Source organism: Periophthalmus magnuspinnatus, chromosome 14 (assembly GCF_009829125.3).
Source record: "Periophthalmus magnuspinnatus isolate fPerMag1 chromosome 14, fPerMag1.2.pri, whole genome shotgun sequence".
NCBI classification, from domain to species: domain Eukaryota; kingdom Metazoa; phylum Chordata; class Actinopteri; order Gobiiformes; family Gobiidae; genus Periophthalmus; species Periophthalmus magnuspinnatus.
In genome coordinates, this window is record NC_047139.1 from 26,148,785 (window position 1) to 26,176,359 (window position 27,575).

Genomic DNA, 27,575 nt, shown 5'->3' on the forward strand with positions numbered 1-27,575 from the left:
AGCAGTCCCCCAACTCAAACTGCACTCATATGACACCTACCTTGCCTTTTAAATGCACTATGTCTTACTTTATCTTTTCTTCCCAGGTGGAGAATCCGTCGCAGTTTATCCAAGGATACCGCGTTCTGTACAGGCAGACATCAGGGCTGCCCTCCCCAGGGCCGTGGCAGATCCAGGATGTGAAGGTGGCCTCTGAGAGAGACATCACACTGAGCGGGCTGAAGAAAGGCATCGTATATGAAATTAAAGTGAGGCCATACTTCAACGAGTTCCAGGGCGCCGATAGTGAGTCCATGACAGCTCGCACCATGGAGGAAGGTAACAGACAAATTCACTTAAGATTCCATTTTTTAGAAGCGCCTCATTTAGTTATGTGTGCATGAACAGATGTTGTCATATATCTGGGTTTTCAAAAAGTGCCGTGGTTTCTGTCTCTGAAGTGCACTTTGAAAAAATCACTGATTGGTTGGGATCTTAATTAACTTTTTGGGTGACAGAATAGTAAGTATTTTTAGCAGGTGCAGTCATGTAATACTGTTACCTGGAAGAAAAAGTAGAATTGACCGTAGAACATTTTAAATACCATTGTGATTTCCAGTAGCAGTCTGGGCACCAACATAAGGTATTATATTATAACATATAACATTTCCTGTCTGTTTCCATAGAGATGTTTGCTTTGCTTTGAATTTACTACTGCATGGTTTTACAACATAAAGCCATGCAGCCCCCCACCGGAAAAGTTACGTAGTGCACCTTTTTTCAGTGACCGTTTTTCTCACATAATCACTTCCAGGTAAAGGTAACCGTCCATGTAGTTACTCCCTTCTGTTTGCTTCTATTTATTCGCCTGTAAAATAGCAGCGTGGCTGGATTGTGATAGATAATGGCGTTTCAAGTGCTCCCACCCACACAAGCCGAACGCCGCAGTGCCACCTCCCCTGTGTGTGGAAACAGGTCTCCCAGAATGCTTTGCTCCAGGGGTCTGTGACAGGCCTGGGTCTTGTGAGTTCGTGGGCGATGGAAAGGAGGGTACAAACTGTCTTTTTTGACACTAACTCAACTCTCTCCTGGATTCTTCACAAACCCCCACTGCCACTATGCTGTCACACTCCAGGCAGCCTTACATTATATTACCCAACCACTCACTCTTCTCGATTTCCAATACATGCAATACAGAGCCCGCTGAAGTCCCACCCACTCCACACTGGAAGGAGAATAATTCATCACAGTGCATTGACTTAGCTCGCCTGCTTCCTTCAAAAGTCCTTCTCTTTGCAAAAAATGACCATTAAGATACACTTCCAACAGGATAAACCAAACAGAAAGAGTTTAAGGAGGATACAATGTGTTTTATAGTGCATTGTGGGTAAATCAATAAGCATTTTCCTTTCAGCATATAAACTATTGTGGTTGGATAAAATGATCCTACACACACACATACGCACACACACACACACATATACACATACATAGGCTGTGTCCAAATGTCCACCCTATTCCCTATATATTTCTCCACTGTTTAGGGGTCACACCATTTTTAGTGGTGTCTGAATGTCCACTTGGTGAAAAAGTAGTGCACTCAAAATTTCCCACAATGCACCTTGAAAAGTAGTGGGCATCAGTGGTCTCTAGAGCGGTCAGTATATACCACAATGCATTGCGATAGTCAGAAAAACAGGTGTTTAACTGGACACAACACGACTGAATGAAGCAGATAGAAACACTGTTGATCCTGATTATGAATAAAACACTCTTAAATAAACCGTTGCTGTGTAAAGTTGATAGTGTTAGCGACTTAGTTTAGCTCGAGCTGTTACAAGAGCGATAATTTCCACATCTCAGATTAAAAAAATGAATAATCCAAATCATGTATGTGAGATCCATCTTGACAAAAAACATGTATGATTTTTATTAATGCATAAATATTTGTGTGTGAGTCGAATCTGATCATTATTTATTACAGAAATCAAGTTTTCCAGACTTTTTTTCACCCAGACGCCAGAGCCACATGAGCTGAAAGTAGTGAGACATTCAGACACAGCCATTACATCTTTCATCCCAATGTTGCAGATAATGAGAAGCTGAAACCAACGAATACAACAAAAAATACAAATACAATTAAATACATACATTTTGCTACTGTATTGGTAGTTGCAACATGAGTAATTGAATAGACACAACTCCATCATAGAGCTAGTCCCGATTGTAAATACTTTTCAATTGAATGAATGATCATATAATCAATCCTAATCATATAATCAATTACAATGTTCAAATGCATTTTAATAGCCTCTCAGCAGAACTTATCTGAAGTTATTATTTTTGTAACGAAAAGAATTTCCCTTTGAGGCTCAATAAAAGTCATTCTGATTCTGATTCTTTTTTTGCCATTAAGTTGCTTATTTTTATAAAGCCTTGAAGTGCCACACTTTATTTCGCTACTTTTAGCATTACTAAAACAATTTCTTCACTTTTGTTGTACATAAACAGGCCTATTCTTCAACAATGTCTGAAACAATAGCACAGGAAATCAGAAAATACTTTTGAACACACTAGCACATTGCAGAGATCAGAATAAAGCAGCAGCCACTGAATCATTCACAAGCCTAATCTCCAACATCACTGACATTTGATGGAAGCCCCATAACGCAGCATCTTCTCTTCAGCGCTCAGATAAAAAGAAATTCTCTACATTGTCCAATTATTTTGACCATGAAGGACCACTGGAGATCTTGGTGGGCGGGGCTGCTCGCTCTCATTACACGCATAGATCCTAGAAATAAGGCTTCACGGTTTGGCAATAATTGGTTTGATCTATCAGTACTCCTGGGTCTGCAAATGTGCTGGACAGCAGATTTCCACCGCGTTCCTGCTCCATCAAAGCAGGTTTTGTGAGGGCTGGTAACCATAGCAAAGGGTGTCCCGGGGGTTCATGGGGTCAAAACAACTGATGTTTTTCACTGCAGCGTGCTGGGGATGGATGAGGAGCCTGCGACGTTGATTAATGGCTCTCATAACTCGGCCCGGGTTTGTCTCTGATAGAAAATGGACAAAAGCAGGATGCGGCGTGATGCTTCTGTCATCATAATGTGGTCAAAGGAAAAGGGAATGCCCCGCGGTTCGGATGGGCACAGCTTGAAAGACAGCACTTTTTACAACATAAACATCCATTCATGGCCATATTATTAGCAAATATTCTCATACTTTCAGATGTTTGTATTAAATTATCTTTACATCAGAGGACAGAGTTTAAGTCTGTTATGGTCCCTATGTGCCTTACACTTGGTCAATAGTTACAGCTATACATACATGCCTTTGATAGTGGGAAGAATAACTGAATAAAAATACATTGTATGTCATGTTCATCTGATGCTCTGAACTTCAGCAGGTTCATCTAGAATGTGTGTACCTAATAATGTGGCCACTGGGTGATTTTTGTAAATACATGCATTAACACTGAACTGAATTGCCTGAAATGAGCGTTTGTTGATATCAATAGAGTCATCCAGAGTATCAGTATGAAGTCCTGCCTTGTAGTGATGTGGTGACCATTTGTCGTAATGTTATCCTGAGTCATTACGGGTAATGTAGTCCTTATTCATCCTCTGGGATGGTTTTACATATGGAAATAGCAGAAGTATGCTTAATGGTTCCTGTCTACCCCTAATGTAAACCTTTAACAGAGTGGACAAGCCCCATCGCTCTGCTGAAACAGCACAAGTGAAATCAAAACGCCAGCAAACCTGTCCTCCACTTCCCACCAACATTTATCATTGGATACATTATGTCCAATACAGTTCTGGTTCAGTGTCATTATTTTTTTCAAATACTTTGACCCTGCAAGCACTTTTTTAGATTTTCTTCTAATAACAAGTCTTTGTTTGTTGCTGTAAAAAAGTACTTCTCATATGATTTAGGTTCATAATGTAATCAGGTTAAATGTTTGTGCTGGATTTTGTTTTGGGGTTGCTGTAACTGATTTGAGTTCACTCATGAAAGCGTCCTATTAGTGGACCTTGAATACTGAAGTGTTTATGTCTTCTGGTTTTTGTGCTGTTTAACAGATTTGTTCAAATATGTACACGATTCTGCACAATTATGAAACCAAAACATTGTTAGTATTAGAAGAAATAATTCATTCTCATTTCTCTATTGTCCATTCTATCTATGATCTAGTATAAGATACAGTACAGTGTAGTTATGAATGCAGAGGCTCCATCTATATCATGCCCACTGTATAATCTAACTCCCTTTGTCTTAACATCAGCCTGTTTCTCCACCGCTTGCTGTTTTCTTAATGAGACAGCACACACATGTTCATCAGCCATTATGAAAACCAAACCCATCTGGGAGCTTCAAATCACACTGGCCACATTGTTTTCTTCTCGCCAAGTGCCAAACAAGACCACTCCATCACGGCCCACCTGCTACGACTTCTATGCACTCCCTATGCATTTCCTTCATATATTTGCTGTTAGTAGCATTGTTTTGTGCATTTTAATTGAGTTCAGGGAAGTTATTTTATCCATTTGCTCACAACATTATTATAGCCTTAATGGGAATAGTGTGGATTATGTGCCCGTAACACTTGCATCGCCCATTCGCCGAGAAATAACAATTGTCATTTTGTTTGCTTCGTGCAGAAATCAGATTTGTTCATTTAGGTTTTCGTGCCAGTGTTTAAAAATGGCCTATTAAGAGGAGAGCTGGAATTTGGCAGTGTGAGCCAAAGTAGCCCATTTGTGTCTGAAAGCCATCCTAGAGCCCTCATTACAGCATGGGAAGATTGACCATTTTCATTGCGATAAGATATGCAGGGTTTGAATAGGGCTACTTTGGAAGAGGTTTGCGTGTGTTCACAATTGCACTAATTCATTATTGAAGGATTTTTAGACCTGTAACAAAAAATGCTAATGCTATTTTTGGTTTATTTTGAGCAGTCATTACTATTACTGTTGGTTAAACACAGTCTGAAGTTCATTCGTACAACTTTGAATGCCAGTGATTTAATCAGATGTGTAAATTATATTCTAAATGAAAAAAACAGTAGCTGCGGATGTATCCTGGTTTAGACAAATGCTGTACCGATAAGATAGGAAATGGAGATGGAGTGCTTTAGAGCCATCTGCCGCGCTGGCCGTGAAAATACATTGTTCCATTGTTCACTCTGTATGAATAAACTTGAAAGTTTTCATTTAAAAAATACACCCAATGTTGTATTGAAAATTGCTGTTCCACCACCACTGTTTGATTCAATGGCGTTAAAACTATAAAAATTGTAGTTATCTAGTGTTCTGTCCTGAAGGAAGTGAAGAATAGTCTACACATAAAAAATTGTTATAGTAGCAAGAACAAATATTAGTTTTAGAGATTTCTTCACCAGGTAGAAGCATTTAGAAGAAGTCTATAAATGTTTTCATGATCCACTAACTTCAAAGTAATACACAGCTCACTACAATCAAGCACAGTTGGACTTTTTCATGTTTGTGTTGTGCATTTGACTATAAACTTTATTTTTTGAAAATTCAGTGCAATTATACACCCTTTTCTTTCCAGCTCCCAGCGCCCCTCCCCAGCAAGTGGTAGTGTTGACAGTGGGCAGCCACAACAGCACATCCATCAGCGTATCCTGGGACCCCCCTCCCTCAGACGAACAGAACGGCATCATCCAGGAGTACAAGGTAACACATTTCCAACCTGCATATTTAAGCAACACGCAATCTCCACACTCAACAATGGATCCTCTCTCCTTCTGTCTTGTCTTTTGTCAGATCTGGTGTTTGGCCAACGAAACCCGCTTCCACGTCAATAAAAGCGTGGACGCAACCATCCGTTCAGTGGTACTCGGGGGGTTACAGAGCGGGGTGCAGTACCGCGTGGAAGTGGCGGCTGGGACCAGCGCTGGAGTGGGGGTCAAGAGCAAACCCCAGCTCATCATCTTGGGTAATCCACTCTCACACGCCCCACCTGGAGTCAAATAGAATGACCTAATAATGGTGCTCCTATAGGCCCACGCTGGCACAGTTGGGGGTCTGGAAAAATGATTTATCAATTTATCGCACTTGGAGAAAAGAAGATTGCACATTACAAGGCAGACGTCCAGGGAGAAATCAATAGCAGTTCATTAAGTGTAGTGTCTGGTAACACAGCGCCAAGTACTGTTAGCCATATCAATAACCCCCTTCAATAAGCGGGCATCTGGCACTAACAAAGTAGACAGTGTTTTTGCTGCGAGCTTATCGGCCTATCACATCTTATCAAACACCTAAAGGATACTCAAATCATATAAGCTCAGGATCAATATCTCAGACCAGAGCCAGATGTGCTTCTTCTTGTGCGGCTTTTGACTGATATTTAATAACAGCACCGCCACACGAGGCAGAGGGGAACACACAGGCTCATGGACAGGGAGCTTAATGACGGAGATGGGGGCTGGGGGGAGGGAGGTTGGAGAGAGGGGAGAAAAGGGGGGTCCTGCTGGAGACTGTGAATCTAATTTCACAGCACAGTAGCCGCAACAGAAAATCAAAGTCTGTCAGGGCCGCTCTGTCAATCTCGTGTCTAGCAGCTCAAGTTGATAAGTGCAGTGCTGAATTGATTAACTCGGCGTACATATTGGATGCACCAATGCCATTTTTTGGTGAGAGGGTTTAACCGCAGACGACCTCCTCTCATGTTTGGGTTATGTGTAATGTCATTCGAGGTTATTAAAGCCTTTATAGATCCTTTAGCTTCTTATTAAACCGTTGAAATATACAAATAACCCTTTACATATTGTGGTTAGTATGTGTACTTAATTTTGTATTACTATCATAGGATTTTGTATAAATATTTCACATTTGTAACCATAAAAAGAAAACACTGAGTTAAATCTACAATGTCTATCCAGAAGCATAAGATAATACAAGTTTAGGAAAGAATAAGACTCAGAGGAAAGAGGTTTCTAAATGTATAACCATTACTTTGTTTACTTCATACTCATTATGAATTACATCATATTACTATATTGTATTTCTGTGTCAGCTGCACTTCAAGAGTTAATGGGTTGTTGTGCTGATGTGTAGCACGTTTGTATATATTTTAAAAATCTACATAAGGCTTTTATAGCCAAGCTGAAAATGCTTTTTGTAACACCTACTTCAACATGCTGAAGTGCTCAATTTTGTGTCCCGGATCACCATGCACATTTGGTTGTGAAAACATATGCTGGCCTTCTGTGTTCCTGCTTTATGCTAAAATCCATTTCTTTTTATTTGTCTGTGTGCTTTTACTATGCCCCCAGGTGCAGAGTTACGGGATGTAATGACTGGATCAGAGGGGAACAACAGTATCTCTGACGTGGTGAAGCAGCCCGCCTTCATCGCCGGTCTGGGAGGGGCCTGCTGGATCGTCCTTATGGGCTTTAGTGCCTGGCTTTACTGGAGGAGGAAGAAGAGGAAGGGCCTAAGCAACTACGCAGGTACAAAAAAACAATCTATTTACATGGCCTTGCACATACACAGAATCTCTAAGTACAACAACGCCCGCCGCTACAATGAAAACTGATGTCGCAGCGGATGTGACTCCATTTGGCTGGCTAAAATGCAGAACAAAGGAAATACATTGTGCGCACAAGGAAATAGGGCCTATTTACTTTAATTCAGTGTGCAGTGATGTGCATCAACAGAGCAGGCTCCTATCAGCAGCACCTCAGCGCTCACATGAGATAAGTAATTTAACATCCGCCGCCATTATGGGACCATGCCCGATGTTGTTTGCACATTAACTGCACCAAACTTGAGCTATAAAATATATTCTTTATCCCTCTGTGTGTCATTCCTATAGCAGCACACCATTGTTGTATTGTGTAGTGCATCCTTTTTTGTTGGGACTTGAGAGGAAACGCAGCCATTTCCAAATTCAATAGGGATTTACATGATTGAGGGGGCTGCTCTGATCCCTTCTCTCAACAAATTGGAAGAGTTTAATTCCAAAACATTTTCAGATTGGGGGAAAATGTGACAACTCATAAGTAGCAAACACACATAGACTTTATTTACACTCCAGGGGAAGATCTTCTTGCGCTTTACTTTGCAGAAAACGATGCAACACACAAAGTAGAAATATGGATTATTTACAATTAGATTACTTTGACTATTTGTTTGTGGCATGTAATCGTATTCTGTGAAATACCTTGGGAACTCATAGAAACAAGTAGAGTTGAGGGAGAAGAACATAGCAAAACAAATAGTATACAGACTAGCATGGCAGCTTTGGTAGGTTTGTTCTATTACGTCAGTCAGACATATATTTACTCCGATTTTTATCGTCGAGGCCAGGTCCTTGTAAACGATATGAAATCCTGATAACTTTCTGTCCTATGAATTCAAATTAGATAAGACTAAGAAATGAGAACGAAAAAGCTGACTAAAAAGATGTCCACATTTTTAAAATAGATAGTCTTCCTTTTATTTCCATTCATTAATTCACTGCTGCCTTTTTGAATTTCAGTCCAGTCCTTCACCTTCACACGTGCAGGTTAGTATGTCTCTGCATTTGCATTCAAATAGTATCCATGCCATCATATACCCACCATGAATAAAGTAGAAGAAATAGCTATGTTTTTTAATCTGTCTTTGTTCATTTCTCCAACAAACCACAGTGACATTCCAACGAGACAGAGGCTTGATCAGAAATGGAAGGTAAGAATTGGAATTACTTTATAAAATATCGCACACACACCTTGAGCTTCCCTGGTGACATTTTAGCCGCGCACACACTCTGCCTTCTTAATGACGAGATCTCATTGTGTTGCCAGGTATGAAACGCCGCTCGCTGATAAATAGAATTTGAATACCTGGCCACGTATTACTCCCCCTGCTTACTCATAGGCGTCTCATTTGCACAGATCTTTGCTTGATGAAGTCATTAATCACCCATTTTCAAGGCACTGCCAGCAATTAGCGCAGGTGGGCTGTTTTCATTGGCTAGCCATCACAGAGTTTGTCCGAGGTTAGCGGTATAGAGGGAGGTCGTGGGTGGAGGAGAGTGGAGGAGAGAGAGGCGAGAGAGGTGATAAATGTGCGCTTTTAAAGAGCTCACAATATGATAGGTGGTTTTCATGTGGGCAGGGAACAACAGAGTGCTAGACCTTGAGACTACACTGCATGTCCGTGTGAATTTTCTGCCTCAAATGAAGCTCTGTAGCACAATATCAGAGCGCATTCAAACTGCTCCAGGAGAAGAAATACATTTTATGAGCGAAAATGAAGGTCTACTTTCTGCATCCTTCACTAAACAAGCATGTTAGCTGCCAGCAAAGCAAAAAAAAAATGTTAGATAGGCTACACATACGCACAAGGAAGACATTTCTGTGTGGTATTACCCCAGTAGGTTGCATTCACATTCTAGGATTTGATGGGGTCCATATAACTGATGGGAATTCACTGTTTTGGAAAGAAATATCCAATTTTATGATCCACAAATGTTGAATCTTAATATTATTTACTTGTGACTGGTTCCACAAACTTGTCGTATTAATCTTAAGGCTTAGGGGGATTTCAGCTGACAACAATTACATGTTTAGTGTTGAAAAATGGGACCACTTTCTGAAGCTATCATTGTTTATATATACTGACAGAGTTATATATAGAGCCGCAGTAGTTACAGAGACAGGTCAACGCATTTGCAAATTCTACCACAGACGTCTGACCAATCCTCTTCACTGATAAACTTCTCACATCTTATGAAGTACGACTTAGACTTACTCTTACGGTATAGTACAGACATGGAAAACATTTTATTTTTAATGTTTAATTAGCCTAATGAGTCTCTGTATTTGTGCTACCTCCTTCTCTTGTGTGTCATACTACGCACAGTGTTAGTGAATTGTATGTAAATGCATGCTCTAAAATGTAAATGATTTCTGCACTTGTTTAAACACCTTAGAGCCATCACCAAGTCAGCTGTGAACAAATCCCCTGGTGCTGAGTGAACCAGGCCCAGTGGAAAAGCTATTGTTTATTCCCACATTAAATAAACATATGTAACCGTGTGCCAGAGCGTTGTGCATATTTTCACATATTAACAGCAGCTCAAAGAAATTGTCATAAATCGTCCTCCTCTCTTGTCTCTCTGCATTCATCTCTCCCTCCCTGGAAGTCCGAGCCTGTTTTCATGACTGCTGTATATCACTAAGACTAAATCACACGCTAGCTTTTCCTGAATCCACCTAATGGGCTTTTCGCTGTCTCTGTTACCATGGCAACGGGGCAAGAGGAATGTAGCGGATCTGCCAGGGGCGCTCCATGATTCTCAATTTAAAATGTAAATTTGTGTTGTGCTAAGGCTCTAAAGTGGATTTAGTGTGTGTTTAGACCTGGCCTGGCTCCTCCGGGGAGAGCTGGAGGTGCTACAGCTCGAGGGACAGCGCAGGTCTGATTTATAGACTTGCCATTTTATGTTTCCGTCTTGTTTATTGTCAGACGTGAGGCGGAGGCGAGAATATGCTGAATGAGATTGCACATCAATTTGTTGTTGATGCAGCGGTATAAAAAATACAAGCAGAATTCTCGTGTGGCGTAGAAATCTTTGAAATGATGCAGGCGTAATACATTTATAACACAGTTTACCTTTATAGATTTATGTTGCACTAAACTCAGTACTTTTATTATGGTATTTACCCTTATAGGCAGCTCCAGTTTAGGAGTAAGGTTTAAGGAGTCGTGTTATGTTGACGTTTTGGGGCATTTGGAGTCAGAGTCTTTGCAGTTGACAGTTACAATTAGTTCCTTCTTTCTTCATCTGACATTATCTCTGAGCTTTGATGCACTAGGGTTGCAGTTGTTTTTTTGGTTTTGTTTTGTGTTTTGACCCACTGAGGCTCCTTTAGTTTGGATTTTGACCTTCAGACATCATCTTCATCTCCTAGACCATTAGATTTAAGGGACATATTATGCAAAATCAACTTTTATGAGCTTTTAGCCTTGTTATCATTGTGTTTCCGGCTCATTAGTTTACTCAGAGTTGTATTTTGATTGATTTATGCAGTTTGAGTAATCCTGTATTGCACTGCATTTGAGCCTTAAGTGCTTAGAAAAGTTTTGTTTTACCTACCTCCTGTCTGCATCAATTTCTCTATACTGTCATACTTTATTTTTGAATATGCATTCCTACAAATTTGCTGTTAAAAAGTTTCATTTGTGACAGGTTCAAATCTAAATGTTTTATGCCTTCCTCTTTCTTTCTCTCTTTCTCTATGTGTGCTCTTTTTCTGCTTCTGTCAGTCGTCCCGGTCTGCTCAAAGCTGGAGACCAAGGCCTGCCCTGGTTGGCTGATTCCTGGCCTTCCACCAGTCTCCCAGCCAATGGGGGTTTGGGCAGTCCAAAGAGCAGCAGCAACTTTGGCCGTGGAGGTAAAACACATCTTTAGGTCACAGTAGATGGATGTGCTACTTTTAGCTACGCCTGGTGTGACAGTTTTGATGTTTATCCCTGGGTAATGACAGTGACAGGACATCACAAGTACACACAAGCTAGCAAATTAAAAAGGCCTTTAAGGGCTTTTGTTTGCTAATTGAACATGACAAGCCTAGTGCATGTATGTAACTTCTCTCCCTTCCTTCCTCCTATGCCTTAAGATATTCGCTTTTAGTTTCCATTTGAAGAGTTGCAATTTACTCTTTGCATAGTAATGTTTTCAAAAGGCAAATGTGTTTTACAGCAATTCAAATGATCCCATCCCAGTATTTCCATCTACTTTTTGAAAACATATCTGTTTTTGCAACGAAACTTTATTTTGTTTTGTTTATTTGCCTGTTTATGATCACTGCTCCCTGTTGCCATTTGCAGGTTATTTCTATGGCCGTGAAGGTTAGCTCAGTTTGAATATCCCTCACATCACACCATAGCAGGTCTCCACAGCATGCTGCGCGCTAATTATTGCTGCAGATAATCACTTCCATTCATATCAAGCCCATTTGAAACCTGTATTTAACTAATGCAGAGTGCTGGAACAGTGGGGAGTGTTAATGACCTTAAAGATCGTTAGCTTGGTGACAGCTTCCTCCCTCGTTCTTTTTTGTCTCAGATGTGTTGCCGTCCGTGGAGAAGACTGGCACCATGCTGTCTGACGGTGCCATCTACAGCAGTATCGACTTCATGGGGAAGGCGGGTTATAGCAGCCCAGCACGCGGCGGTCAGCCCACCCCCTACGCCACCACTCAGATCCTGCAATCCAACAGCTTCCACGAGCTGGCTGTGGATAGGCCAGACCCCCGCTGGAAGGCATCGCTGCAAGCCCAGCAGGAGATGGCCAACCTGGGCTACTCACTCACTGACAGACGCCCTGGCACTGGTGGGTGACACACACGGAGCCTAATTCTGTCTGAGCAGAGCGTGTTTGGAATGAGCTGTGCATGCCTTGGGTCCTGCTCGGTCTGCCGTGGTGTGTCCAACATTTGAAAATACAGAAGAGGGTTTTAAGCAGGGTTGTATTTGCATGTGTTTATCAGGACTGAACATTTCCCTGAACTCGCTAATCCAATGGCAGGAGTCTAAACTGTTTGAACACAATCCAATTCAGTTTCTCCGGTGGCTAAAAGATGTCTGGAATTACAATGTACTGCTTAGTTCTCTTATTTAGTGTGCAGCCAGGGATTGCAAGAGTTTTAGGTGATATATTACGTAAAAGAATAAGTACAAGAGTATAGACCCTCATAAATGCATTATAAGTGGTTAAAAAAAGTTAGATAATGTAGTCATCTGTTACATCTGGAGTTAAAGGTGTACTAACTTTTCTAATTTTTCTGGTACTCAGTTCATAACTTGGTCTACATGGAGTTATTCTGCAGTATGGCCTTAAACATATCTATCTTTACATATCTAAACCGTAAGTTGTTTGTTGAGGCATCACCTGCATGTCTCCTAGAAGATATGTTTAACGCCATATTGTGGAATATTTCAGGCAGTAACTAGAGAGATGGATTGTACGACGAAACAAGCAGCTTATTTTCGATTAAAGGAAGCAATAAAAAGACAAAGAATACGTTTTACAACCCGACGCAAAAGGCAGAGGTACAATGTTGACCAGTTGCGAGCTATATCAAAGAAAATCTGACATAAAGCTATTTTAACAGCCTAAGAAATCACTGTGTAAAAGTAATCTCTCTATTTGCTGTTTGGTTCCCTGTGCGGAGTCCCTGTGGAGTGCAGCGTAGCTCGAACACTCTTATCAGAACATTTATAAAGTGGCAGTTTTATCTGAAAAACCCGGAGTTGGACTTGTTGACAGGGCAAAGCAATGGGAAGCCAAATTATTTACATATTCAGAGAAAACAGACCCTAAGGACTGTGTTCTTAATTACTCTCCTGTCTTCATCACAATTCACCCTGGGAGCTCATCTAGCCCAGAAATGTCACGCAATCATGATGCATTTCTGTGAGTTAATTTGATTAGAGGTGGCATAAAACCTACAGCGTTTTGAGTAAGTTAAAGTGGTATATGTTTAGACTATTGCCACAAAGGAGAAGAATTACTATTAAACCTCTGGTGCAATGCGTTTTTTTGGGGGGTTTTTTCCATTAACTTTGGAGATGATATCAACAATGTGGCAGTGTCTACTCTGCACAAATACAAGAAGCTGAGCATGCAATAATACAAATGAATCTGCTCCAATTCAAAATAAAAGAACAATCTACACAGTTTAGAGTGTGTACAGCTGTGGCCCATAGTCAAGGGTCGTATTTTTACCTCTTTGATTGGCAGTCTGTTTCAATCTGTAATGAAAGCTGAATGAAAATACAAAAATCCACAAGAGATTGTCTTGAATGATGCCCAAATGTGTCATATGGCATTATTTGTTGGAAGTAAAAATCAAGTCCTTTTGTTCCAGCAATATTTCTGTTTTTATTCATCCAGATGGTACTGTATAACATTGAATTCTATGGTAGCTTTGCCAATCTGTGATTAATTATAGTGGCTGGTGAAAGCATGTTTGACAAAAGGAATTGCACTGAGAGCTAATATGACTGAAGTTTATTCAAAAAACTCCCAGTACTCCAGTAGTTCTCTTTTTTCCTCAATAATATTCGCTATTCAAAGCTTGTTATCCATACAGTGGCGTTATCTAACTAAGATCTATTATCTAAAGATACAGATTATTTCTAGAAAGTTTAAAGATTTTTTATATGATTTAAGAATGTATTGTTGAGAGAGTCATCATTTCCCTCAGGATTTAGTTTGAAAACCGATAGAGCATTGCAAAAGGGACCTAATTTTCCAAAGAGCCCAATTTTCAAGTCCATTAACTTAAATGGCATAAAGATTGTTATAATTTGAGGAGTGGACAAGCTTATTGTTTGAATCAGTATAGATCAGAGGTCATTAACACAGCCTTAATAAAGCGGTTTGGGAGCTAAATGTCAGAGTTAGCAGATATAAAGTGGTGGAGAGTGAGCTGCTGAACGGAAATAATTTTAATGGTCTTGTTTCCGATTTTGACGCCTTTTTAGAAAATGTCAACACTGGAAAATCCTGATACTCTGTCAGCACACAGACAGGGGAATAATGAGCCCCAGACTAGGATTAGTTCTGGAGAGACATAGAATTTTAGAAAGGTTTTAGTGTGCTAAACTGCACAGAAATGTTGACAAAGAGAGCTCTAATGTATATATAGATGTGCTTTATATTTGTTGCAGTGACAAAAAATGTTTTTATTCGTATGGATAGATCTTTATTTTTGATACAATTTCACTTTGTCTTATTAATTAAATACACAAAACAATAGCTTTTGAACAATAATGACTTTTTATCAGTGACATTTAACACAAAAATGTTCCTCTAAAGTCTGCACTTTGCTCCAAATCACATGACAATTCGAAAATAATTTGTTGTTTTATTTTCAAGATTGTATAGATTCTGATAATATCGGTGTATAAATATTGATGTATTACTCTATATGACCTATACCTTAACAATACTACTATTTTTCCTCCTTTTGAAATAGTTTGTGCAGTTAACAAAAGACTAACAATTTATACACATTACTTTACAACCTTCTATAATAAAATAAACCGTCTCCAGTATGGTCACTGTTATATTCCCTTTTCCTCATGTGTTCACCCAGGTGCAAAGGTTGGAAAAAAGAAGAAACTAAAAGGTGGAACTAAGAGCTCCAAGTCCAATGGGTCGTGCTGGGCCAACATGCCTCTGCCTCCACCACCCATGCACCCGCTGCCTGGTACTGAGGTTGACCTTGACCACTACCCCCAGGAAAACCACGGAGGAGGGTGAGACACATTCATATTTCATCATTGTGCTGCCTCACACTGACACAAACACGCACACACAGAAATGCAATCACAAGGGGAACAATATGTTTTCTGCCTGAGCACATTCACACACTCCACTGAATTATTTTCAGAAGCATGGTTAGGCCCATTTCCACCAAGTAATGTAGTGCCATATAGAAAACTGAAGGATAAATGTGGAAACATTTGTTCAGATTATTGATGTGCACCAGACCATAAGCAGCAAAGTACTACCAAAGTACTATATACACAAACTAGCCATATATGTCTACTTTAAGAACTTCTAAAACATACATTAAATGCAAGTTATTAGACAGGATTTAGTAACACATGCACATACTTTAATACATATATTAAAGCCACACTTTACAGGTCTGTTGTGGTATCTGCCACCTGCACCATGGAGATGTTCCTCTTATGTCTGAAATGTTCCACTGTAGAGCATTAAACTAATCTATTTTGCATTTATTTGAGTTAAGTTTTGATTTCTCGGTAATACCTTGGAAGACATGCAATCTTACTTTGAGTTGCTTCTTGACAAGTGGCAGATCCTCCACCAGAAAAGCTACATAGTTTAGCTATAAGATTAGATTAAAAAAAAAGCTAAAAGGCATTTAGTTTGGGAGCTAAATGTCAGAGTTAGCAGATATAAAGTGGTGGAGAGTAAGCTGCTGAACTGAAATCATTTTAATTAATAAATAAACAAATACATAAAAAAATAACTATAAAAATAATAAAACTGATTAAACATGTTTTATATCTGCAGCTATGACACTAACAGTTGGGCCCCACCCATGTCCATCCAAACCTACCGTCACCAGAATTTAAACACTGAGGGAGAGGAGGAGAGAGGGCCCACTCCTCCTTTAAGAGGTCGCTCTTCGTCTCCTGCAGCTCCCTTCAAACAGCCCTCGTCATCCTCGCTCAGCTCTACTCACCACGAGGAAATGCAGTCCATTCTACAGGCACACTTAGACGAGCTGACACGGGCCTACCAGTATGAGGTCGCTAAACAGGCATGGTAAGAACACAATGACACAATGATGGATATTTACATGGAAAATAGACTATTGCAAGAGTATTATTATTATTTATGTAGATTTCTGCATTCATTATAGCATCAGGAAATGAATCATAGAAGCTAAAACCTGACAGCTCAAATGTTGATACACTACAAATAATGAAGAAGAAGTTTCCAGTCAGCGCGAAGAAAAAGCACACATAAATATTGTTCCATCTTCCACGTATAGAAACTATAAACTGATATTGTAATTATCATGACAAATATATGCAAAGTGTTACACCTCCACATCTTGTTTCAACATGTTAGTGCCATTCACTTCCCAGACGTGGGCACCGTTAAATATCTAATCCACTGACTTCATAATGAGTAATTTGACATGTATTCATCGTACATACGGTTTCTAATCAGCTGCATGTTCTTTTTTTTTCTCTTTTTTTTGTTGAAATTCCATCAGCACAGCAGGTAGTTGTGTTTATGCATCGCCATTTGTTCAAAAGCATTGCTCTTGCTCACAGCATGGCCAAATAGCTGCAATTTTATATTCATTATATTCTGTTGATTGTTCCAACTTTGCATATCAATGGTGTATGTTTGCGCAGCTTATAGTGCTGGTATTTACATGTGTCAGCCCCAACCGGTGTGTCTTTTCGCCGCCGATAAAAACAGCTCAGCATTGATTGCACCTTTGACGGAGCATTGGAAAACTTGACAAGTCGGTGGCGACACGTGTTGGAGGGTAATGACCGGGTTTAGTCCAACATGCTGCCTTGACATTGGTAAATAGACTGGGTAATTATGCGTGCGCGCGGATATGTGGTGGGATGTACGCCATGATGGAGGACAGCTGTGGGGGAGATAAGAGGCACGTTGTTGACAGCCCTGCCCATCCAGATATCCTTTATCCTGTCCAATTACGACTCCATTGTGTTAGCACTAGCAATAGGACAGTAATCAGCTACACCATCGTAGACATTCAGGACTGTTTTGCTACCTTTTTCAATACACTCTAATTCTGTCATTTTGTTTTCATACAGTGCTCCTCAATTGATTATGCAACCTTGATTAAATTGTGGTTATTAACAGTATTTTCTCACATCTGAATTAGGCACATGAAGAGCAGCCCAAATGTCTCCAACACGCCGATCCCGCCCATGGACTTCCTCTCCAGTACGTTGGGATCAGAGGTTGGAGCGACGCTGTTGTCTGAGGAAGAAGAGGAGGAGGAGGAGAGATATGCCGTGGTGTCCAAAAACCTGTTTGACTACACACCTGGGCATAGCACAGAAAACCTGGAAGATTCAGGTACGTTAAGTATAAACTGATAATACACGTGTTGTTAGTAAATAGATGATCTAGTCACATGGGTTATTAAACGTATTTGTGCCAGTTCCAGGCCTGCATAAATGGCATTCAGTGAGTTGGCAGATGATCTATTGTGGTTAGAAATGAGACTATAGTGAAATTGTACTTAAAAGAATACACTGAATAGTTGTTTGGCATGTTATCAGACTAGATTTATTAATTAAAAGACCTCAACGCAACCACTTAGCATCTTTGTTATAGCTGTGGTTGTCCCAGATCTTTCCTGGTCGTCTCCATGTGACTGGTTGACAATTTCAGGGGACAGAATCTAAATAGATGGTCAAAAATATACTGTGTAGCCAATTGTATAATGCATAGTTATACCAATAAAAAAAAAATACATAAACTGGTCAAAGAGGTGTGATTTAAGAGAAGATAAAGTTTTAATGGGAGTAATCTTGGTTTGTGAGAAGACTACAGCAGGTCTGAAACTAGCCTCAGGGAAAGAGAGCAGCGGGGCCATATCCACTTATTTAAAAAGAAAGGTTGCTATTAAAAATTCATATGAAATGTTCAGTGTTGTCTAACCAGCTCCAAGCTTTGCACAACTTTAACACTCAAGCCTGCCAATCAACCAGAACGCACAAAACATCTCCAAACATGGACTAAGGACGTGCAGTAGCCAGCTGATTCCCACCACTCTCCAGTCGCTTATACACCCGATTATATTCATTTCTGAGATGCCATTAAAACATCCTGAAAGTTATAATTATCATGTATCTTGATAGAAAAGTTGTGCATATTTTCAGTCGACCACTCAAAGCCCTTTTTCCTCCTGAGACGTTGAGACAGCTCGTTAAGCCCCTTGAAGACATCTTGTATATGCATCAAAATGATAACGTCTCTTTTAGACTGGAGCAGGCCTCTACATAAAAGTGGCACATCTGAAATTTAAGATTTGATGTATTTATAAATAGGGTTCTGTCTGAGAGACTTTCTTTAGAGTTAGTTTGAAGGCTTCTCCCACAGGAGCAAAACAGCACTGTTTTTAGACTACATTATTTGATAGGTTAAGAGAGACTTGCGTATTCCAAATATGTGTTTTAAAACTGTGGGTAGGGCATGCAGCAGGTCGGTCAAACTAAAAATATTTACCAACATTTGCAATGGAAACATTTCACAGCTGTCAAATATGATCATTTATTGTCTCATGAGTATGCAGAAGTAACATTTAGACACGCACCAAGGCGCTATAGTAGTAAAAGTATTCCTGAAAATTCTGACCCACTTTCAATGCGATTCATTTGAATGGAAAACGCAATCCTTAAGTAGTCTTTTGTCTTTCATTTTCAAAGAAGCTCAGTTGGCGGGCTTTGAGTATGAGCTAATTATTTTGTTTTTAATACAATTGAGGATAATCCAAGCAGATGCCATCATAGAATACCAATCTGTTTCATTGTTTGTTTGCCACATATTCAACTATTTTGTCATATGACTTTGTTGGTCAACTAAATCTCAACGCCTTTAGCAGGGGCTGAAATGCAGACCAAGCATGTGTACCTCTCTCTTTTTCTTTGTTTTATTGTACTGGTTTCTGCAAAATAATCTGCTATCCAGGGCTGTTACATTGATTTTCTGTTGTTTATTGATCTAGGTTAGAGCAGATATTTGTGTGACCTCCATTCGTTTGTAGTTCATTTTGAGTTTCCATGGCTCTGTACAAATTCATCCATTCACACCTTTAAAAACTGTAAATGAAAAGGACATGCAATCCACACTTAATCGGGAAAGTGAGTTTTCAGACATCTAACTTAATATTTGCAGGGTCTGTGGAGAATCTTAGTGAGGGATTTTGTGCAATGTGTTCACCAACTTTATTGCTCAGTTGGAGAGGACTCAAGAGCTTTAGTTTTGGAGAAGAAATCCACAAATATATTGAACTGTGCCAAAAACGCCTGGAGAGAAATATTTAGTCAAACCCAGAAGACAAACAACTACTTTGGGGTTTTTTTTCTGTGTGCCTTTGGCATGTTCTTTTATGTGCATTATTCTCACCTCAGTTTATATTTGTACAGGAAATTTGGCTTGAAATGACACATTTGCAGAAGAAAGTCTTTCATATTTGACATTGGTGGTGGCACAATTGCACTGTAACTCGGAGCTTTGCCATCTACTGGAGTGATCTGCTTATTGAAATAAAAAAAAAATACACAAAAAAGTACACAAGAACTTTAATACATAAAAGCGAAACAAAAATCAAAATATATTTTTAAAAAAAATTTGAAAAGGAAAAAATATATAATTTAGTTATAAGGCAGATTACACCATCTCATTGTTATAAGGACACATGTTTAGAAAAAAATAATAATTATAAAAATTCTGAATAAAAAACACTGAATAATTTTCCCCTAATGCTTTGTTCTTGCAGGTAAACCCTCTCATCAGAGCCGCGGGGATAGCTCTGGCCTCTCAGACCACAGTTCACAGAACACACAGAGTCTCAACCACCAGAGGGCGCCTGTCTCCAGCCACAAGCCTACAGAGAAAGTTGGGACTTTGCCAAGACGCCGGGACGCCAACACAGATGGTCAATTCCATGCAGTATTCATCAGTATGTTGTATGAAATAACATTACACTATCTTATACTGTACTGTCCACTCCACAGCAGCTGCCAAGGCCCTGCACTCTGTGGGGTCCCGTCTGAACAGCTCGTGGAATAGCGCCTCCTCAGACCCTTCAGAGGAGTGCATGGTGACAGTGTCTACGCTGGAGAGGCAGCATATGGGACCCTGGGGTGGGACGGGTGCATCGGGCAGAGCTACACTGGGCAGGGGGTCCCACAAGAGACCCTCGGAGCAGCCAATGAACGGACTCCCACCAAACAGCACAGAGAGACAGAGGGAGCACTGTAGGTGGCACAATACACATACATCCTCTCGAAATAGACACATCAAATGAACTGGACTTTGAAATCAAACTTAGTTCACTTTGACAAAGCTACAAACTTTATGGATTCGCACGGGAAATTATTTAGACACAGTAGCTCTCATATTGCAATATAATAACAAAGATCACAGCTTAATTGGTAAGATAAAAAATATAATTACGTAGACATGTCAAATAAGATGCAAAAAGAAGCAAACATACAAGAGGTGGAACTTTTACTTATTGTGATCTTTTGTAAAAATAAACACAAACCTTATTATATGAATGAATTATATGAAGATGGTGAGCCTAAAGTAGAAACGATTAACACTTGTATACAAACAAGATAAAAAAGACATTATTTCAGACACTGTGCCTCTGGCTAACATGTCTCTTTGTTGAATGTTGTGTGTTTTTCCTTTTGGAGTCCTTCTGTTCTTATGTAATCAGTATATAAGCAGTAATCGTTAGCAAGGAGGGCATGTGTCTTGTTGCTACTTTAATTAAAGCCCCAGCACATTACTTTTTAGCCAGAAAAAGACTAAAATATGAGCATGTCGAGATTGCAACTGCACAAACCTCATTATTACAGTTGGTTTGGTTCTAACTTTCTCTTTCCATTGAATCTTCAGGTGACACGCTGCCTAAAGAAAGTTACATGGGGTTGCTTTAAGGCAGGTTAAATATTTGGTACCCGATACTTGGACTACGAGTTGCTATAGCGGAGTGAAGCATAGTGCAGTGCAAAAGAAGCTGGTGACTGCATAGTTTATATTACTAATTTGGCTAAGAGCATATTCAGTGTAGTATCTTTGTACATATACACTGATAAAGTGCTGACTGATAACTTGGCGTTTTCAGTGTGAGATAAATGCCTCATATATCCATGTTTATGACCAGATGAGCTCACTCTTCTCCTCACAAACTGTACATTTAGCTTGTCCTGTCTCTTGCAGAGTCCTGATGAAGTACGTTGGCCTGAAGTCGCTGCCTGCCGCGGGACACACAGCTTGTTTATAGGCGCCCCCTGTCCCCTGTCCTCAGCCTGACTGATGCAGACAGGAGCGCGCAGAGACACAGAGACAGAGCTGTAAATGCCATGTACAGACACACACACACGCCATCACACCCCCTCCCCTCCTGCAACAGAGTATGTTATCATGTCTTCTACTTCCTGTCACATGGTGTGTCACTACGTGGAGTTGATGAAGAAAATCACTACGAAATTAAATGGACTTGCATAATGTGTACATAATTTTGTAAATGGTTTTCTTTTGCTTTGCTATGCAAGCCAAACCCGATGTGTTCTTCTGTTGTGATTTATTACTGTGAAATTTCTTTTTGTTTTATTTTATTCATGCGCAAACTGTTAGCTTACTTTAACGAAGCTACTGTATTGTTGTATTTTGCACAGAGCATTTTTGGTGAAAATAAGCACAAGCTCATTGAGGAAAAGAATCATAATGGCAAATCTATGAGGGAAATCTATGGACTCTATGGACAGTATACTGTTTACTGTATGGCACTGGGTCATTGTTTGGAACATTTTTTTAAACAAAGGGAGAAAATTTTGGTTTATGAAATGCCAAATTAAACTGCTTGGTGGGAATCCTATATGCATTGTACCAGTGGTTCTCAACAACGAAAGCAACGCAAGTATAATGATCCAAAGTATTGCCATAAAAGTATAGAGTTCTCTGCCGTTTCCAAGAGTAATAATATATATAATATTTTAATTTTAATTATACTTTACAATTGCAATGAAGCTGATAATTGTGCAATATACTGTATTAAGAACACAAATGTAAAGACAGTGAGAAAGAGATGGCAGAGAGATTGCTCAAAATGTTATGAGGTGTGACCCAAAAATGAATAATTCTTCTCTATGTTCACTATAAGATGTAGTCTTCTACCATACATTAATGTAAAAAGCGAACTGACATATGTTTTGGGGTTTTTTTGTGTTTTGTTTTTTTCATAAGTATGTAAAACAAAACAAAAAAAATGCAAGTTTTGTTTTTATTTTATTATTTTATTTTATTTTTTTCATTTTTTTTTCACATTCTCCAATAATTTTAGTTATTTGTTCAGAACATTCTTTTACAAACTTATTGATTTATTCCCAAATTTTAAAACAAAAATGAAAACTTTCTCTTTTTAATTTATACATCTATATTTTACAATAGAATGTGATCATTACCTTCTGGAAACATGCTGTATTCACACTTGCTTTTATTATTTGGGTCATTATACATCTTCTGAAGACTGCCAAGACTGAAACTTTCACTGTATTTGAAACTGATGCCAATTTGAAAGTTTCTGCCAATGAGATTCACCGTGCGATGTCTTTACACTTGTTTGAATGGTCTTGTTCTGGGGATGGCCCTTCCTTTGAAAAAGTTGCCAGATTGGTTTGCCCTCAGGAATACACAGCCACATACAGTAGGGCCCTTTTTTCAATCCTTTCAAGCAAAATAAAAACGTGTATGTGAAACTTGACCCATTTTCCTCTCCTTTTGGGTTTTTAAGGGATCCCGTATTAGCCTACAAATGTCTATGTTGGCAGGGAAGGGATTTTAAGACCTACTTTTCTATTGAGTTCTCCATAATCTCTATTTCACTTTTAATGTGATTAGCCTGATGATATATGGAAGCTAAAATCCACTGCAAATAATAATTTATATTTTCAGTGCGCAGTTAAGCAGCAAGAGCACACTGCCAGTTCGCGCTTGGACAGTTCCGTTATTGAAATTGATTTTGAAATGAAAAAGCCGCCATGACCACTGCAAGAGTAATTATTTGCTCTCAATCAATTTGTTGTGGGTGTTCAATTTAAATAACCTGAGATGAGCTGCAATCATGGAAAAGATTTAAATGGGTACACTGACTAGACCGCTCGATTGACCAACATCTATTATTGTGTGTCTCAGAAGGAACTAGCGCAGGGGTTAGAGCGTTTTCCTTCAGGTTGGTGGTTCAATCTGTGTCCTTGGGCAAGTCACTTTGCCTATGTTGCCTGCGTGTGAATGTTGTGGTTGGAGTGACCACTGGCACAGATTGGCAGCCATGTTTTAATCAGTCAGCCCCATGACAACTGGGATTACAGAAGTAGCATATCACCAACTGGGAGTGAATGAATTTTGCTAAGTAAAGTTCTTTGAGTATCTTGAAATGTACCATATATAGAGAGAGAAATCGATCAATATGGGCTTTTTCATGGCCGATGCAGATATCGATTGTTTAGAATACAGAGCAACCAACGGCTGATAAGCTCTGCTGATATTTTTTAGCTGATATGATGTGCCCATTTTGTTTAGTTTTTTTTTAGTTATGTAATTTACCTATAATAGAGCGGTGTAGTCAAGTTCTGTGCAGCTATTTTTCCGTATTAAAATAATAATAATAAGCTTTGTGTTTATTTTTAGGTAGCAGATTGATGAAAACAAAATACCAGCCTATGGAGGAGGTTTAACGCCAATAGCCAATGTGCTAAAAAGTCCAAATATTGGCCTAATATATCAGCCAACTAATGTATCTGCTCATATACCACAATTGCAACTTATCTTCAGTGCAATCTTATTCCCATTCTCATCGCCAAACATAATTAACAAACATACATTACGGCAACTATTTTAAAAAACAACATTACACTTGCACACAGATCTGTAATTTAAGCCTCCACAGCAAATGGCTAATTTGTTTGCATCATTAGGGGAACAAGTGCATTCCCGATATTGCTTTTACTGCTCTGCTCTCATTTGTGGACCCTCATAGGAACCTGACCACCCTCAACCACACACTCCTAACCACCTCCACAACCAAGCAGCACATCTCCTCCAGCGTTACCCAGCATGCATCGCTCTACTGGACTTAATAGGAGTGCACAAGTAAGCCCACAGAGCCCAATTACAAGGTTCCACCTGCAATCACAGAGCGCAAGTTGTGTCTTCAGAAGGCACGGAGTAAAAAGTCCTTCTGTGGCGCCTGGTCTCTTAATAGGCTGTTTTTTGGATTTGGTGGAATGAAAAATCTGTTTACTGGACCATTATTTATTGCTGAGGTACTGTTTCTTGCCCTCTGAGGAACAATTTGGCCTAAAACGGCTTCTTTGGTGAGTGTTGCGCGCAGCATTTTAAACACGTTTAAAGGGGGTCATTAATAACGGCTCTAGCAGAAGGGATTTTCATAACAAGGCAGGGATGTTTCGTGTCTCATGTGTATGCCATTTCAAAATAAAAGCACATAATATTAAAATTACCCTAATGCATTACTGTAATTTACCTTTTAATGTTAAATATTTATTAGAAATCGTCATTGTGGCCAGCAGCAGTAGCTTATACAATGTTTGGGTATTGTGTGTTAGTAGAATACCTAATTTTCCAATGTCGACTATGAATGGGGAATTGTATACTCCTCATATCTGTGGTCTCATTTGAGGATAATTGCACTATGAATCAAGTCTGGAGGCCACCATCTCACCAAACTACTGCAATATGAAATTGTTTCTTACCTTAGTGACCCCTTGTGGAAGGAGTTAGTATACTGACCTGTAATATTAACACATTTGTTCAAATATAAAATGTGCATGGACATTGCTAGATGTTTTGGACACACTTTTTACCTCTTTTTACCTCTTACTTTCTGAGTTGATCGCTGTATAAAACTACCAAATAGACTGTCTAATAGCATCAGGGCAAAACTTTGTAACATAAATAATGATATCTGCATATACCGAACACAAAAGTCTTTGATAAAATATTAATCTCATCATATTTAAACAAGAACGTGAATTATTAGCGGGCTTCAGTGCAAAAATGTCTGTACCTAACATTCTGCTAAGTAGCTTAACCTAATCTACTTGACAAATATTTATAATCCCTCCGTATTTGATCTTCTTAGGCTCAGCACACATTAAATAACGCAGACAGTAACATTTCGGTAGAGTTGAACAATATTCTGGACAGTGCTGAGCTTTGGACAACCTTTGAGTGTTTGAACTTGTGCTAATAAGACTGAGACTTAGCGAGTGCGTTGATTTACATGGGACTGTCACACTGCCACTCTCCCTAAGGTCAAAGGTTACTGATTTTATGCATTCAGCTCTCTTTGTGATCAATTTTGGCTATTGTCTCTCTGTCTTTCTCCGCTTTAATAATAGTTTAGCTGAAATATATGAGGAAGAGGAAGGAAAAAAAGGCATGTGTTGGTCGCTGACAACCAATCAGAGCCTGCGATCATGTCTCGCCAGAAAGTCAAAGTGATCGTTTCATAATATCACACTCTTTTTTGTGGGTGAAGTCAAAATATGTCTGTTGGGTAACTGTTTTAAAATGTGCCATTATCTAATCACACTGCATTCAGTAGAGTACACATGATTAGTTGCTTGCTAGTTGCTTTTTATTACAGGTTAAGGTGCAATTTATAGAGAAATGTGTCCAGTGCATTTGACCCATCCTTCAATGCTGTTGGGGAAGCCTGTCTCAAGCCTTAACTGAAGGATTTGACCTTTTGTGCATGTTTTGTGAGATCACATGTCTGAAATGAAAGTTTTACATTGTGTCAAGATTTAGTTTTTCTCGTCTATATTCACTTGCAATCCAACTCCCACCTTCACAACTCCTAGCCACTCCACCGGCACGTTCATATATTACCAATGCTTTAGATCAACATTGCAGCTCTATCTCTCTTCCATAATGTTTGTAGTGTACCCCACTGACAGCTTGTGTGCACAGAGCATCCAGCCGCCTCCTCTCTGACGTCCGTAAAAGAGCTTAAGACAACTTAGCATTCCCTTCTGGTGTGTCTGAGTGAGTCCTCTGTGCTGGCAGAGTGGGGCACATCCTTCTCCCACTCAACTTTACTCTGGCAGACACTGATCTATCTCTATAAACAAATGAGAGTTTACCAGCAGCACTGCAGCAGGCTCCAGCTCACCTCCGCATTCATTATCCCTGACACTACTAATGCCTCACCAACTGCCACCTCACTTCAAAACAAGGGCGAAACCGGGAGGAAATAAACTAGATTATGAACTACAAATACATGGAGTACTTTAATGTGATGAAATATTAGGGGGAAATGTTAAACTAAATCTGTAAGGACATTTTGTAAAAAAAAAAAAAAAATGTATTACTTATTGAAGTAGTAGAAGTAGAAGTGGTGGGTCGACTTAAAGGTGCATGTAACTTTTCCAGTGGGAGGTGCGCCATCTGCTTGTCTCCATGGATATGTTATTGCTTTGTCAAGAACATTCCACTGCATGTCGTTTAATCTATATATCTCCATGGAGACAAAGGATGCAACACCACTAGGCTAGTTACAGGTTAGATTTGTGGAAAGGCGGGTAACTCTAACCCTCATTTGCAAAAAATTACATGTTATCCAAGATTGTTCTGAGAAATAAACGAAAAAATACAATACAGACAAGCTTAATGCCATAGTTTTCCGTTCCAGGTGCAATAAAAACATCTCCAAAAGTTACATAGTGTACCTTAAACATCAGCGATAACAATAAAGGTTTTAATTTGGTATCCTGCACTTACAAAATGTTAACTTTAACTACCACTTGATGACATCACAAGGTGGAACAGAGCATTTTGAGCTTTGGAGATCTAGCCAGCGCCAAAACCCTGGATAACTCAAGTATGTGTGATTGAAATAAAACACAACTTCTGGTGTGATTTTGAGGAGGTAACAACATTGTAACATGGCTAAAAGCTCACATGGGTACATTTTGCGTAATATAGACCTTTAAGAATGCTAACAAGAGGTGTTTAAATGATTTTAACGTGGGACATAAGCACATTTTTGGCCCGAAGACAACTCACCTTTGCTGGGATGGAGCACTCCTGTGCACCCTCTGGATCTTTGGAACTTTAACTTGATTTTTAGCTAAAAAAAACTCAATGGACTGCTGAAGTTTCTCAGTAATAATGATATTAGCCATGGTTTTAAGACTCCAATGTATTTTTAGTAGCAGTAGGAGTATTTCTATAGAGTAAAACAAAACATGACAGAATCAAATGGGCACAGTTTG

The 27,575-nt window shown here is 39.4% G+C and overlaps 1 protein-coding gene across 4 annotated transcripts in view; it reads left to right on the plus strand.

The window, feature by feature from the left end:
- Positions 1-22,449, plus strand: part of LOC117381163 (roundabout homolog 2-like) — a 108,761-nt gene extending 86,312 nt beyond the window's left edge. For all 4 annotated transcript variants that reach the window (XM_033978050.2, XM_033978054.2, XM_033978053.2 and 1 more), the window contains 14 exons: positions 87-318; positions 5,557-5,681; positions 5,772-5,943; positions 7,283-7,459; positions 8,491-8,517; positions 8,642-8,681; positions 11,265-11,392; positions 12,067-12,333; positions 15,104-15,266; positions 16,054-16,308; positions 17,417-17,613; positions 20,042-20,200; positions 20,280-20,522; positions 21,496-22,449. In XM_033978050.2, coding sequence (XP_033833941.1) covers positions 87-318; positions 5,557-5,681; positions 5,772-5,943; positions 7,283-7,459; positions 8,491-8,517; positions 8,642-8,681; positions 11,265-11,392; positions 12,067-12,333; positions 15,104-15,266; positions 16,054-16,308; positions 17,417-17,613; positions 20,042-20,200; positions 20,280-20,522; positions 21,496-21,497 — 2,187 coding nt within the window. In that variant the 3' untranslated portion in view covers positions 21,498-22,449. The remainder of the gene's footprint in view (positions 1-86; positions 319-5,556; positions 5,682-5,771; positions 5,944-7,282; positions 7,460-8,490; positions 8,518-8,641; positions 8,682-11,264; positions 11,393-12,066; positions 12,334-15,103; positions 15,267-16,053; positions 16,309-17,416; positions 17,614-20,041; positions 20,201-20,279; positions 20,523-21,495) is intronic.
- Positions 22,450-27,575: the final 5,126 nt, after the last annotated feature.